Source organism: Raphanus sativus, chromosome 7, assembly GCF_000801105.2.
Source record: "Raphanus sativus cultivar WK10039 chromosome 7, ASM80110v3, whole genome shotgun sequence".
In the NCBI taxonomy this organism is placed as follows: domain Eukaryota; kingdom Viridiplantae; phylum Streptophyta; class Magnoliopsida; order Brassicales; family Brassicaceae; genus Raphanus; species Raphanus sativus.
In genome coordinates this window covers 6,258,646-6,274,399 of record NC_079517.1, presented here as the reverse complement: position 1 = coordinate 6,274,399, position 15,754 = coordinate 6,258,646, and the positions used below count along the sequence as shown (strand labels likewise).

The window sequence follows — 15,754 nt, the reverse complement described above, 5'->3', positions numbered from 1 at the left end:
GTTGAGGAAGAGAAGAGACAGACAGTTAACCAAGTCATGCTTTGAGATTCCAAATCTGTGTTCTTGAGATTCAGATGTATCCTTATCTTGACGATGATGATTTCGTCTCTTATATCTTTTGTTTCGATCAAAGGTTCTTCCTTTCCTCTGTTCTCTATCTCTATTTTCGTTTCTGTCTTTTTCTATATTGATTTATCGAATTCTCAGGCGTTCAATTCAATTTCTGTGAGATTATGTTTTTCCCAATTCGTAGGAAATTAATTGTGTATTTTCATGTTAATTTGACGAACCCTAATCTATTTTTTAGTCCATAACATATAGATGAATGAGAGAGATGACTGTTTTTTTAAACCTCGGCAGCAATGGAGCAGAACTCGATGATTACACACAGTTTGGTGTAGATTTGCAGCCTGGTCAAGAAGATACCTTCCCAGATTTTGGGTCATACGGTGTCAATCTACAGAGCGATCCAGAACAAGTTTTCAGCATAGGAGACTTGACATCGTACAATGGAGTTTTAACGCAAGAGCCAGGGTAATTTCGTAACTCTGGTGGGACTGTGCAGGAAGATGAAGTAGTTGTTAATTCTGGCTCATCTGGTGGAGCTGTTAAGCAAGAACTTGAACATGTAGATGAGGAAAGCTCCAGAAAGCGGTTAGCTTTATAAAACCTCTGAACTTTATGTGCTCTTGATTGTGTTTGATAGAATCTGTGGTGGTTGTTGATAGGGGAAGGACTTGATCTTGTGTATGACCAGGAGGGACCAAAGCTTTTCGTGAGAGATTGAGGAGGGAGAAGCTAAATGAGAACTACAGAACTTATTAGTATATGTGTTAGTTTTGTAGTTTGAGTTGTCTAAAAAATGGGTTTGTGTCTTTAGGTTCATGGATTTGAGCCTGGGAGGACTCCAAAGACCGATAAACCGGCTATACTCGATGATGCAATCCGTGTCTTGAATTAACGCAGAGATGAAGCTCATGAGCTTGAAGAAACTAATCAGAAGCTTTTAGAGGAGATCAAGAGTCTCAAGGTTTGTTCTTCACTTTCTCCTGATACATTTCTGATATGCAACAATTTTACTCAAAAGACAATAATTGGCGTTGCAAGATATGCTTTCCATTGCATCATGTTTACATTATTATTTAAAACACATATTTAGTTGTCTAAGTATTATTCATCTACATCAGGTTCAGAATAGAATTAGTAGTTGAAAGTGGTGACAGAACAACTAAGTTCGTCTTGTTTGACCGGGATGCAAAAAAGATTACACACACCACTGCTGAAGAAATAACTGCATTAGAGGTTAGTTCTTATATATTATAATCAACAGTTTATTAATAATAGATTCAAAAAATTACTTTACCATATAAAATTGTGCCAAATACAGGAAAGAGAAGAAGGAGACAATCGCGACCATCAAAAAGTACCGAAATGTCTTCTAGACATTATTGGAAAGACAATGGACTTCCAAGTTGTTGATAAAAAAAAAGACTTTCAAGTCAAGATTGCAGAGTACAACTTCAAAGCTTCTTTCCAGACTTTTACTGTTACCAAAAAAAATTCAATCCTTCAAGCGAACGATGATCCCATGACAGCAAAGGTGATGTTTGTATAAACCCATCATCCACTATATATAATGACAGTAATATTAATTAATATTATAAAAAAACTGTAGACAAAACAACCAAAGAAAATGAACCAGAGATGTATGACAATATCAAAAAAGATGGAGAAGCTCCTACTTTCCAGACTTCAAGTCTTGGTTCTGAAACTGCCCAGAAAAGGAAAAAATGAAACAGAAGATGTAAAGAAGCAAGCTATGGATGAAGTTACTACTGAGAACGAGACCAAGAAATGACGAATCATTCCATCGGTTAAAAACTTAATATTTATATTAAGATAATATTTAACACATAGACCTCTTATGTTTGAGTTTTCTTTTTTCCATTATTAACAATTCAGTGAGTTTCTATTGAATTAAAAAAAAAAATTAAAAAAATATTTTCAAAGTAAACTTTTCTGTCCATTACTAATACTCACATTTCAAATCAAACATATAGGGAGTTTCTATAAGTTCAGTGTTTTATTTAATTATATCTATATTTAAAATGAAATTTGAAGTAGAAAATAAATGGAGGGAGATAAGTTCTTGAATTTATATTAAATTGAGTTCAAAAAGGTTTTCCTATCTACTGATGTGAAGAAGATAGTGAGAGGTTCGTAGTATTGTTTGCTTATTTTTTTATGTTCTAATCAACCTTTGGATTCCTCTTTTGAGAGTTCCTTAGTTTGAAAACACTTTTGATTTGACTTCAGGCAGGGTTGGTGGGGAAGAACTTGATAGCAATATTTTACCTTTATGTACTATCAACAAGAATGAGAAAAACCCACTTATAGAACAAGAGTTTTCAAACCGATGCAAGTAACATGTAGAAACAAAGATTATCTTTTAATGGGTTAGCTAAATATGATAGGGAAATACTGCAAGTCTGAGGATTCTTTCTTTCTTGGAATCGTTCTATTACAAAGTCAAAGCTCTTATGTCTTACGAAGAATTTGATAACTTTAAAGAAGAGTTGATGCGGGAAGGAAGCAGTTTTTTTCATGCTAAGTGATGAAATTGTAGCTTCTTCTTTCTCCATTTTGGTCACCGAGAATTCACGATTTGTGATTTTTTTTCAGGTTCCGATGAACAAAGATTCTTTGAAGCTTCAGTCTTATGTCTCTGGAAATCCAACCATGAGTGAAAAAATATGATAAGATGAAAAATGAAACTAAGGGGTGTATTGAATCCGAAATTTGAAGTGATTTGATTTTTAATGAGTTTTTAGATGATTGTAGGAGAATTAGAGGATTTAGTGTGATTTTTGTTAAAACACTTTGAAATCTCATCTAAAACAGTGAGATTTGTATTTTTGTTTTTATAACTAAAGAAATCACCTCAAACACTCTAGAAACATTTAAAGCACTCTAAAATCTCTAACTTAAGTTTTGTTCAATAACAGTGGATTTTAGAGTGTTTTATAAAATGTCAAGTTCAATAACACTGGATTTTAAAGTGTTTTTTAAAATCCACGTTTGAATAACAGTGGATTTGTAATTTTAATACAAATCACTTCAAACTCTTAGTTGAATACACCCCCCTAAATGTATAGGCTTACAAGAGATGTTTTAGAGTACATGTTATTTATCTACTCTTACAATGTATAGGCTTGCAAGAGATGTTTTTACACGATTGTGATCATACATTTTTTTATTTTGGGAAAAAGGTTAATGTGATACCAAAGATGATAAGAAAAGTTTACCGGCAGATCTTAATAAAAACCATATGTTTGTCATAGTGAGTAGATAAGAGAATTATACTGACAAAACTTCAAGCTAATGACATAATTAGAACCTTAACAAATAAAAAAATACAAAACAAAAACTTCAACTAAAAAACAAAAGTGAGACAAAAATTATTATAGAATACATAAATGGAAACAATTTATACAACATAGTAAAACATAAATAGTGAAAAATATTTAAGAATTTTATATAATAAAATAATATTTAAAAAATATAATAATTTAATGATTTATCGTTGTTAACAAAGCTAAAACTGTATAAATAAAATAAACACCTTCTCTGAATTTTGATGTATATTTTTAATGTGTAGCATTTCAATTAATATATTTTGTTTTAAAATTAAAAGTATGAAAATAATTTATAAAACTATTGTACAAACAAAATTTTGAACTAACGAAAGATAAATGGAAACTCTTTAAATAGAATGTTGTCTATCTAAAATGTAAAAGATATTTTGTAAAATATTTATATTAGAGTTAGCTATAATTTGAAATATTATGTTACAGTTTTACAGTATAAACTAAATTAACAAAATTAACAAAATTAAATTATTTGATTAAAAAGTAAAATAAAATCCCGCTGCGTAGCGCGGGCAATTACCTAGTACATTTAAATACATCACTATTCTGTACAAAGTTGACTTCATGTTAGCTCGAAAACAATCACTAATCTTAGTGGTTCGCGTAAGACAAAACCGGCCAGCATATTACAAAACAAGATAGAAGTTCATGAATCTATGAATATGAATGTCTCTTAGTGCCTAATCTTACTAGAATTATAAAAATATGGAGCTTAATGCGTCCTATTGATCACAAGGAAACCAATATTTCGGAGCCGCCATACGTCACCATGCATTAATCATTTCTCTTAACAGTCCACTAATAGAAGCACAATTAAGCCCTAAATATAGTTGATATCTATTTTCTCTCTATAAATAGAGCCTCAATTCTTCACATCTTAATAAACTATCACTCTACTAAGTCTTTTAACAAGCTATCTTAGAAAATGAAAACACAAAACAAAGCGATGGGAGGACAAGTGCTGCTCACTATTTTCACTCTTTGTATGCTTTATTCAGGGGCTAGGGCACAGCTAAGCCCTGGCATCTACGATAAAACATGTCCGTATCTAGGACAAATTGTCCGTAAACAAGTTAGCATGGCCTTGAAGGCCGAGATTCGGATGGCTGCTTCTCTCATCCGTCTTCATTTCCATGACTGCTTTGTTAATGTATGTATTATTATCTTTACGTCTTTTTCTACTAATAAAAATGGATTATGTTAAATACTTATTTGATGTTAAGATGTAGTTAGAGTTGTTGCAAACACTCGTCATCAGTTTGTTAGCATGAACGTTTCAGGGGTGCGATGGGTCTGTGTTGTTGGATGGAACCGATAGCGAGAAATTAGCGATCCCAAACGTGAACTCTGCGAGAGGATTTGAAGTAGTTGATACTATCAAAGCCGCTGTGGAAAACGCATGTCCTGGTGTTGTTTCTTGTGCTGATATACTCACTTTAGCGGCTCGCGAATCAGTTTACTTGGTAAGTTTTTGTTTCCCCCAATATTTAACAACCATCACCCAAGCCTTTATGCTTACTTTAATTTCTGGGGACCCTAATTTCTGTATATATCAAGCAAACTTTAGGTTAGAGATTTTCCTAGGTCTCACATAACACAAGTTATCATTTAAGAAACAAAAAAATTACAATATAACACTTGTGATTATTTATAGTACTAAATATAACGATTTGCATTTGAGATTTTATTTTATATGATTGTCTATTCTATAACAATAAGATATGTGATGTTGTATATGTCTGTACCTTTTTGGTGTCGTCTATATCTTACACATGTACACTTTCAGACTTCACCTCGAATCATATCTATTTTATTTGTTGGTCATCTATAACGGGTTCTGATTTGCAGACTGGAGGACCTATGTGGAGAGTGGCATTAGGAAGAAAAGATGGACTTGTTGCAAATCAGAGTAGTGCAAACAATCTGCCATCTCCTTTTGAACCTTTAGACTCTATCATTGCCAAGTTTCAAGCTGTGGGACTTAACATCACTGACGTCGTAGCTTTGTCAGGTTTAACTATTTTCTTCAATCACAATTTTTTTTTTCTAAATACATGCCACTTATGCATTTACGCATTTGTCATTACAGGAGCTCATACCTTTGGACAAGCAAAATGTGATGTCTTCAGCAACCGGTTGTTCAACTTTACTGGCCAGGGATCTCCGGATGCAACACTTGAGACGGTACTCATGTCTGATCTGCGAACAGTTTGTCCCGTAGGAGGAAACGGAAACGTAACAGCTCCCCTTGATAGGAACTCTACGGACGTCTTCGACAACAATTATTTCAAGAATCTCCTCCAAGGGAAAGGTCTTTTGAGTTCGGATCAGATTCTGTTTTCCAGTGACTTGGCCGTGAATACAACAAAAAGACTTGTGGAGGCTTATAGTCAAAGCCAGAGCTTGTTTTTCAGGGACTTCACTTGTTCGATGATCAGAATGGGTGGTATTATGAATCCTGTCAATGGATCTAGTGGGGAGGTTAGAAAAAACTGTAGAGTTATTAATAACTAGAGTGTGCGCTTTGCTTTTCTACTCTGTTTGGGTGTTGGTCATCAGTCCTCCTCGTGTGTATCAAAATGATCTCGTGTGCAATAATAAGAAAATGGGTTTGTTAATTGTTTCTTTTTGTGGAGGTCCGTATATTATTTTGAGTTACCGGTTTTTAAATCAAACTAACATATTTTAGCGACTGAAAAGGACTTCAAAATATTTCTTTATTAATTAGTACTAGATTTTGACCCGCACAACCGTGTGCTGATATTTATTTTCCTGTTTATACATATATATATTTGTTTTATTTAATTAGTATATATTTTTAAGATTATTCATATATTTAAATGTTTAAATTACTATTTCAATTACAATAATTTTATAGTTTTCATGATGTTAATTAGTTAACTATTTCAAATGATCACGTATATATATATATATATTGCTTCTTATTATGTATTTAATTTTTCCTATTGAATTTGATTTTAATGATTAAAAATGATATACTTGAGAATTATTTTATATTTATGATCCTGACCCGTAATTCAAATTGCTAGATTTCCTTGAGAAATTTATTTTGTTTATTCAGTTTATATAATAAATTATTATATATATAAAAGTTTAAGAAAAGTTAATTTTTATACATGTATTATATAGCTTATTAATGTTAAACCATTCTACCAACATATTATATTTTAGAATAAATGTTTTATATTTATGAAAATAAAATATACTAACTTATCAATTTAAAATAATTTTATCATATTTAGTTCAATATAATAGTTTTAATTAAAATGATAGATTTGTTAGTAATGGCATACTTCAGAATTATTTTGTATTTAATTTAGTATGATCCCGACCCGTAATTCAAAGTGTTAGATTTCTTTTAGTAATTTGTTTTGTTTATTCAGTTTATATAATATATTATTGAATATATAAAATTTTAAGATAAGTTAATTTTATACATGTTATATAATTAAACAGAAATGAATATTGCTTTCCAACAATTTTTTTTTAAATCTTTGTAAAATGTATTTTTGAAAAGTAATCATTTTAAGTGGCTATTATCATCACAATATTTTATATAATTTTTATTTTTTGTTTATAAATCAAAAATAAATTAAATTTAAATTTTTGATAATAAATTATGACAAATAAAATTTAAATTAATCAATTTTCGAAAATAATTTTTGAAAAAAATCTGAAAAGATTTTTCAAAGATTTTGTTAGACTTTTCTTAAACTAATATTTATATTTATTTTAAATAAAATAAAGATATTAAATGATATTGTAGTTAAGTTATGTGTATTTTATAAATCTTCCAAATAATGGTCCAACTTAAAATATCACACATGAAATGAAGTTGTCAATTCTATTTAATATAATAAATGATCAATATTGAGCTGATGCGGATGTATGATTTTGTTTAATAAATATATAAACGGGACATGCTGAGTATTTAATCTAATCATTGTGTGTTGCATATGAATTGTATAAACCGGTTAAATGATGTATAGGCATATTTTGAACATAGGTATAACAAAAGTTGTCGTATGTGATTCATTAATGATGCAAAAATATACGTTAGTTAATTGAACCGGGTTTTTAGGCTTAGGTAGTTAAAACGTAACAAATTAATATATGGAATGATCATAAAATGTTATCAAGGAATAAATGAAACACAATTTGTTAAGAGTAGTCTATTTTTAAAAAAATCACACGTGAAAGAAAGTTGTAACTTTTTTTTTAATATAATAGATTTACAATTATTATACGAATGACACATAAACCACATAATTCATCTGTTCAATACACTTTAATTTAGTCTAGTAAAAATATTATTCGCTACATATGATTAGACAAACACATAATCTAATGAGAAACCAGTATTTTGATAGCTACGCAATGAACATAATTAGTGCTACCAGTCCGTGCATAATGGTCGCCTACGATGGTGATGGTGAAGGATCTATGATGTCTTTCACAATAACGTTGATCAGCAGATATTTTATGGCGATTAATAAATCGATAGTTTGCTAGTTCATGACTAAATCATATAGGTGCAGTTTGCAAGTACTTCTCATGACTAAATCACATCAGCCGGTATTTATGATTTGAAAACAAAAAGGCAGGTACAATTTTGGAGTTCGAGTTTTCGTGGAATTCATCAACGAATATCTGTGCAGATGAAAACGACCATGTCCAATCATTTTGAGGAAACTGGCTCCACTTTGATCGCTTCAAACAAACACACAACTTTGAAATCAACGCGGAAAGAACAGTATGCATGATCAACAAATCATTAGTAATTAGTGTTGACGGATTTTTGTAATATTGTTGACGCTGCTTTGTTTATAATTGATTTTTTATTTAATCGTTTTTACTGTAATTCAAGAAACATGATTTAATCATATTTAAGTCTTTTATTTATTTATTTATTTTTTCAAATCTTTAATTTTGTCACTGTCAGATTTATAAATGTCTATTGAGTTAGATAAGTGACATGTATAATTTTCATTAAGTGAAGTTAATTCGCATTTAAGTTCTCACTCGATATGTTATTTTTAGCGCTATATGAATTTAAATAATATGATTAATTGGGTGGTATTTCTATATATAACATTTAGGTTTATGAATGAAGTTAATTAACTCAGACATGCGACTTGTTACATTTGTTAAGGCCGTTTTTTGTGACTATCTTTTTTTCTTTTGTGCACTAATGATCATATTAATGAATCAGAAAAAGGCTTCAATCCCAAGTCAGCACACTAAAAATCCATTACAGAAACTGAAAAAAGAGACAGTTTAGCCGACACATCGGTTTCCTTGTTGAAATCGCGAGATATGTTAGAGAAGTAGATATTAACTAAAACAGAGGAGATGACTTGGATATCACAGACGATTACATGTATTTCCTTAGCATGCACTGCATGTCTTTGGTAATTACTCTAATGAGCATTAGATTGTCGGAAAACATCCTGAGAGAAGTGAGCGAGGCTCATCGCGAGCGCTTCTGCTACCAATGGTGAATTGACTTGATCATGAGTTGTTGATCCTTCCATCGCTGTTGCAAATCCGTGTCCTGTGAAGATCCAAGTGAAGCATGCTCGCTTTGTTTGCTTGTTCCACGCAGCATCTGTTCGGCAAACTGTTTCCCTTCTGATGTCATAGGGCAAGGTTTGATTCTAGATGCTCATGTGTGATGTTTGCTTGGGGGAGTGAAATATCCTTGCGCTGTGGTCCATTCTCTGGCTAATCTGATTGCTCTTGTTGCGATCTCTTCAATTTGACCAATTCAATGTTTCCAATATTTTATTACATTTATGTACACCAATGACGATTCAACTCCATCGTATATTGGATTAGACCGATTCAACCGCATAACATATCTCAATTCATATACGAAAGAATAAATCATTTTATGTGGGATGAGCCGCCGAATGAAAGATTCAACCATTCCTACATGAGTGAGTAAACATTTAACATTCATTGTTATATGCTTTTAGTTATCGCTCTCTTAATGTTTTTCCTTCGATGCTGAATACTAATTTTACTTCATCGATTTTAAAACATTAAAATAAAGAAAAAAACTGTAACTAACAAAGGTCAAAACACTTTACACATGTACACTCGTTAATTGTTATATAAATATACCTAATTGTCGTCAAGTCAATTGTTATGTGCCGTTACTCAGTTTTTTTTGTCCGTTTTTAGCCATCCTTAATTATTTCCTTTCATGACGTACATTGGTATGACCCTTTTATCGACCTGCTCTTAAGGCCATCAGCCGTCACTCAACAATTATCTACGCATATTTATACTTTTCAAAAGCTTCAAATTTTTTATAAAAATATTTCAAATAAGAGATTTTAACGTAGGCTTTTCAAATTATATAAAAAAGAATTCACAAATTATGGTGTTCACATTTTCAAAGATTGAATTTGATATACTCAAATTCGTTGTATTTGTAAACTTTACAACTGCACCAAATCGAAGTCAGAGATGCCTAATCATTATATTTATTAGGTGTCACAAAATAAAATTAGAAGTCTATACCGCACTGAAATGTTTTGTAACTTTCCTAGAACATGTATAAATTTTCTTCCATCGTTAGGTATAAGCTCTTTATAAAAGGCGTCGCTCTTTTCATCATTCCACAATATCCTCTAAGCTTATTCATTCTATCGCTTAGTTTGACTAATTAACATAGAGCGACAGAAGAATGGGTCTAAGCAGTACTAATATCCCTTTACTTTTGTTCTCGCTTTTGATGTTTGGTGTTTTGTGTAATGCTCAACTTAGCTCCGAGTTTTACTCCAAGAGCTGCCCTAATGTCACAACCATCGCTCGGCGTCTGATCCAACGAGCTAGCCGTAGCGACGTTAGACTCACTGCTAAAGTCATGCGTCTTCACTTTCACGACTGTTTTGTGAACGTAAGATCTATTTCTATTCATTAGTCTATATATTATGATTGTTTTAATAAGAAACCTAGCTATCGATATAATGCGCATGTGATCTTGTGATTCATGTTGAATCTAAATCATACGTGCAGCTTTATGATCGTTGTAAAGGGTTTGGTGGACTTCAAGCAGAAGTAAAATTGAAATTTAGAGTTTGCATCACCAATCTTCTTAGAATTCGAATGACATATTATTAGGACTAATTAACAGTTATGCTGAGCTGTTTTCCAAAGATCAGATATAAAATTTGATATTTGATCATAAGTTTGACAATATTGACTTTAGTTTCATTAATTGTGAATATCGGTCTTCCTAAACCCAAAATTAAAATAAGTCTTTTTGGTTTCTTCTACTTTAATCATTAAGAAGGAAAAGTATAGACTAGACTTAGTCAAAAACATAATTATACTTATTTTGATAATGTAATTAGATCATTTGAAAAATAAAATATGCATAAAACATTGACCTCGTGAATCACAGGGCTGCGATGGTTCGGTACTATTGGACGCTGCTCCTGCGGATGGAGTAGAGGGTGAAAAGGAAGCCTTCCAAAACGCTGGCTCTCTTGACGGTTTCGAAGTGATCGATGATATCAAAACCGCACTCGAGAATGTTTGCCCTGGAGTTGTCTCTTGTGCCGATATCCTCGCTATCGCAGCTGAAATCTCTGTCTCACTGGTAATAAAATAACTCTGAAATTTTTCTGTTGTAGCTTAATTCTATAAAACATGAGCAAGATATATTACTTAGTGGTTGTACAAGTGTTAAAATACTATGAAAACACTATTGTAAAAAAATATACAATGAAAAAGCTATCGTGTATATTACATATTTTATTTTAAAGAAAATTATATTTGTATCCTTTAAGGCGGGAGGGCCGTCATGGGACGTATTGTTAGGAAGAAGAGATGGTCGCACAGCTAACCGTGGGGACGCAGTGGCTGCACTTCCACTAGGACCTGACTCTATGGAGATCCTTACTTCTAAATTCTCCGTACATAATCTTGACACTACCGATCTTGTCGCTTTATCTGGTAATTCTTTACTTTCATGTCTTGAATCTTTGTTTGAAAACCAAAAAATATTGGTCATCTTGCAGAAGTATGATTAAACTTTTGACCAGGGATCTCTCAGTAGTATTTTGTTTCACTATAATCAAAACGAATTATGAATCATAATAAATGTACAGGTGCTCATACCTTCGGTAGGGTTCAGTGCGGAGTGATAACAAATCGTCTACACAATTTCAGTGGAAACAATGGGCAGTCTGATCCGAGCATTGAACCAAAATTCTTACGAACATTGCGACGAAAATGTCCGCAGGGTAGAAGTCTCACCGCGAGGGTCAATCTTGATCCTACCAGCCCGGACTCATTTGATAACGACTATTTCAAGAATCTTCAAAACAACCGTGGAGTCATTGAATCAGATCAAATCTTGTTCTCTTCGAAAGGAGCGCCTACTGTGTCTTTGGTGAATCGTTTTGCAAAGAGCCAACGTACATTCTATAAAGCTTTTGCAAAATCAATGATCAAGATGGGAAATGTAAGGATCCTCACAGGAACCGATGGAGAGATTCGTAGAGACTGCAGACGAGTCAACTAATACGGTTTTGCTTAATTGCATCGTCAAGTGATCAAATTTTACGTGTTGATAATACTTAATAAGTTGTATTTGTGCTTTTCCACAATTGTTTATCTCCATTTGATTTTGTTTTACTATTTTAAGGTTAAGCATGGCTATTTTTAATTTGTTCTCTGTGATTGTAAATCATAAACACACATATATATGAGAAGAGCGTTAACAAAGTAATAAAACTTCTATAAGAAAAAAGAAAACAGAAAACAAAATAGTGGTGATTGGTGAACGACGTCGTTGAAGCCGAGATGGTCTTAATGTAGTACATAAAGCTGAAATTAGCTGCAGTACAACACACAAGAACACCGATAGTACATACAGAAACTTGGATTAAATAATTAAGAATACATTAACAATGTTTTTTGTATTACATTAGTCGAATGAAAGATATTTAAAACTTTAGCTAATTATAATTTAAAAACCCCAAAAATACGATTTAGCACCGGTCGTTAATCGTACACAGTAGTACAAACACAGGCATTGTACTGCTTTCAGACAATGTCTTATAAATTACATGTGTAGTTCCATGGTTGATAAAACAGAGCAAAAAAAGTTATTTGTTTTCCTGGATTTGAATGAACATCATTGAGTGCAGCGTTGATGTGATTAACTTCTTATTCATTGTCGAATGGATTAAAGCAATTTACATCAACGTTGGCTCAATTATGTTTTTCTGATTATCAGGATCACAGAGAAAAACATTCACATAAAAAAAATTAGAGAATCATTCCGACTCCAGATTCAAATCTCTAGTTCTTTTTCGAGTCTTACAACAAACTTTCACCATACAAAATAACTTAGAGAAGCACCCAAAAGGATTCAGTATGCGAGGTTGGTCTCTTTAATGGAATTGTGAACAGTTTCGTTTATTATATAATAGTGACAGTTCTAAAATGTATTTGGGAAAATTATTTTTTTGTGCCAAAAAAATGATAACTACAGTATGTTTATTAGACTAATTTCTATTTTGTACTATTTTTCTTCTAATGTCATTTAGTATTTTGAAAATAAATAAAATAAATAATTTTACAAATAATTTTTTTTGGAAAAATAGTAAGTATTGATAAAATACTTATATCAATTTAGTGATATTTTTTCAGTTCTAAAAATGTTTAAATCATAATTCATATTTTGTTCAACAGAAAATAGAATAAACAATCTACGAAGTGGAAAATGAAATCTACTTTTGATAGGATATACTATGTTTAGAATACGCGTTTTATGTAAATAATAGTAATCTAAAAATGTTTAAAAAATAAATTCCGAGCTTAACTTATTTTTCTAAAACCTATTAAAATCGAAATCTACACATTAATATAAATCTAAACCTATAAAAATCATAATCTACACATTTACCGTAAAACTAAACTAATAGAAATCGATTTCAAATATATTTGGCGTATTCTACATATAGTAGAATACATATTCTACGGATAAAGATAATCAGTTCCGAAAAAATATGGGAAGATAGTATTTGAAAATATTCAGTTTTCTTATTTTTATTAATTTGATTTTAAAAATAAAAATAAAAACATGATTTAAAAAAGATTGATTTAGAAAAAAGAAAAAAAAAGTGATTTGAAAAAAGTCGATTTAGAAAAAGATCGATTTAGAAAAAAAACGTGATTTTAAAAACTTTTTTGGATTTTTAATATTTTCAAATTATTTTACTTAAAATATAATTTTAATATTTAACTATTGTTTTGTTAGTTGCAATTTTAAAATTTTAATTGAAATTAAGAGAATTATTACCATTTTAAAAATATCTAGCCTAATAGAGCATAAATTTTATGAGATTAGCGTAATAGGACATAGTTATCATTTTTTGGGTCTAAAAAATTATTTTCCCAATGTATTTTCTTTTTACGAAAAAATCATGGCTTTTTAATATATACTACTAAGTAACCGGAGACGTGAGGTAAGAGTGACATTGAAATTACTATATTTTCAAAATATTGTCACTGTTTTTAAACCGAAAGTGAACAACTTTATTAATAAGATTAACGTCGCGCTAATGTTAAAAAAAAAAGATTAACGTCGCATATTCGAATCTCTATTGGGTGCAATTTCCCAAGTCATTTTGTATGTTGAAGGTGTATTGTTAGAATCGAAATTATAATAATTTCAAATGTTCTAAACGGCGTATAGGAATAAGACATCCATGATTCGTGGCGGTAAAGTAACTTTATTCAATCTTTAACACATGATGTGTCTTTCAAAATAGAAAAATTAAACCATATAAATCCAAAAATAATTTTAGTTCAACCTTGTTGATTTTTAATCTCTAAGAATCATATAACACTTCTATAACTTCATCATATATATATATGTGTGTGTGAAAACTTCAGAATTTTTTTTTAGAAACAACGTCATATGTGTAGGAAGTAGGAAAAGTTCCAAATATACTTGCTTTAATTTGTAAAGTTTATACATTTACTTGTTTAATTGTTCTGTAAGAAAAAACTTGCAACTTATATAAGTTGTATTTCAGAACTACTAAATTATTATTACGATCGATCTCACACATAACGTGGATCAATCATCAAGTTTCTATCATTAAAGACGACGCTCGATTTGAAATTTGGCAAAATTATAGTGGAAGAATGTCGCTTTCAATCCTGAGTATGTATGAATCATCATACTCTAGAATGTACCCCTTACTTTATAAAGTAGTGGTGAGTATTGCAAGTACAAATATGTCGGTATCTTTTTTATCAAAACAAACTTGAAAATAAAAGATAAACACTTTGATATTATTATAGTATTCGATCTCTATCAAAATCAAAATTTCAGAATTACTCTTTTCTATAACCAAAACAATGCAACGTTCATAAAGCAATCGCAAAAGTTGTTGCAGTTTCTTAGTAAAAGGTGAAATATCCCGGAAAATATATATTACATAGACAATAACAAACTCCCATTTGCCAAAAGATGACAAGGAGAACCAGTAGTTGTCTGAGTCAATGTACGTACGTTAGGCACCGTAATATTCATTTTAGGAGTTTAGGTCATGCATCCATTCATCCACAAAACGTTTCTATTGCATCAAATTTTTTTATTATCTACATCTCATTTTTTTAAAGGGAATTTTGAATACAAGCAGAATACACACGCAGAGACACTTAATTTCATCTACATATATAGACACTCTAATAAGACTTGAAGATCTTCCGCAAAAGTTTCACTCGTACACATACTTTGAAATCTTACATGAGAGACTAGATTTACATGGATGTTCAATATCTCAAGCTGGTCATAAGTTTTAAGGAAAATTTTAGGTTGATCGATCGATCTACCTAGCCCCAAAGGGGAACCACATCTCATGGATCTCTGACTGGTACGAGACCATGAACAAGATGATCACGAGAACAACTGCGACGCCCCAAGGAGAAGAACCAGCACGGTGGATGGAGTCTTGTTCAGGCCAGGGGACGTAGAAGGAAAGACCGCCTGAGAAGATGTGGACGAGGAGGAGGAGGAAGACAGGGGAGAGCATGAAGACGAGCTTGAGCTGATTCATGGTGTCTTCGAGGACGGACTCGTAGTTCAGGTACCATGTGAGAGACAACACGAAGAAGACAACCATGAAGAAAAAACAGACATGTGGGTCTGGGAGAGAAAGGTAGTCTAGGTACGATGAACCGTAGTATGGTGATCTCTCCATGTATTCTTCTTCTTCTTGATCTTCTCTTGTTTTGGTAAAGGTCTAAAGTTCTTAGAATTGCAAGTGAAG

The 15,754-nt window shown here is 31.5% G+C and overlaps 3 protein-coding genes and 1 long non-coding RNA gene across 4 annotated transcripts; 3 read left to right on the top strand and 1 right to left on the bottom strand.

Annotated features, from left to right (window-relative positions):
- Nucleotides 1-1,938, top strand: LOC108836452 (uncharacterized). Its single transcript, XR_008936511.1, has 6 exons — nucleotides 1-133; nucleotides 361-654; nucleotides 729-1,030; nucleotides 1,188-1,302; nucleotides 1,388-1,600; nucleotides 1,676-1,938. It is a non-coding gene; the product is annotated as an uncharacterized LOC108836452 (long non-coding RNA).
- Nucleotides 1,939-4,317: 2,379 nt separating this feature from the next.
- On the top strand, nucleotides 4,318-6,046 carry LOC108816030 (peroxidase N). Its single transcript, XM_018588591.2, has 4 exons — nucleotides 4,318-4,578; nucleotides 4,709-4,891; nucleotides 5,277-5,439; nucleotides 5,518-6,046. The coding sequence occupies exons 1-4, from the start codon at nucleotides 4,354-4,356 to the stop codon at nucleotides 5,940-5,942; spliced, it is 996 nt and encodes a 331-aa protein (XP_018444093.1). The 5' UTR covers nucleotides 4,318-4,353; the 3' UTR covers nucleotides 5,943-6,046.
- A 3,849-nt stretch (nucleotides 6,047-9,895) lies between these two features.
- On the top strand, nucleotides 9,896-12,138 carry LOC108818292 (peroxidase 58). The gene is made up of 4 exons (XM_018591221.2): nucleotides 9,896-10,356; nucleotides 10,864-11,061; nucleotides 11,252-11,417; nucleotides 11,573-12,138. The coding sequence occupies exons 1-4, from the start codon at nucleotides 10,144-10,146 to the stop codon at nucleotides 11,986-11,988; spliced, it is 993 nt and encodes a 330-aa protein (XP_018446723.1). The 5' UTR covers nucleotides 9,896-10,143; the 3' UTR covers nucleotides 11,989-12,138.
- Nucleotides 12,139-15,174: 3,036 nt separating this feature from the next.
- LOC108818293 (uncharacterized) lies at nucleotides 15,175-15,754 on the bottom strand. The gene has a single exon (XM_018591222.2). The coding sequence runs from the start codon at nucleotides 15,683-15,685 to the stop codon at nucleotides 15,314-15,316; it is 372 nt and encodes a 123-aa protein (XP_018446724.1). The 5' UTR covers nucleotides 15,686-15,754; the 3' UTR covers nucleotides 15,175-15,313.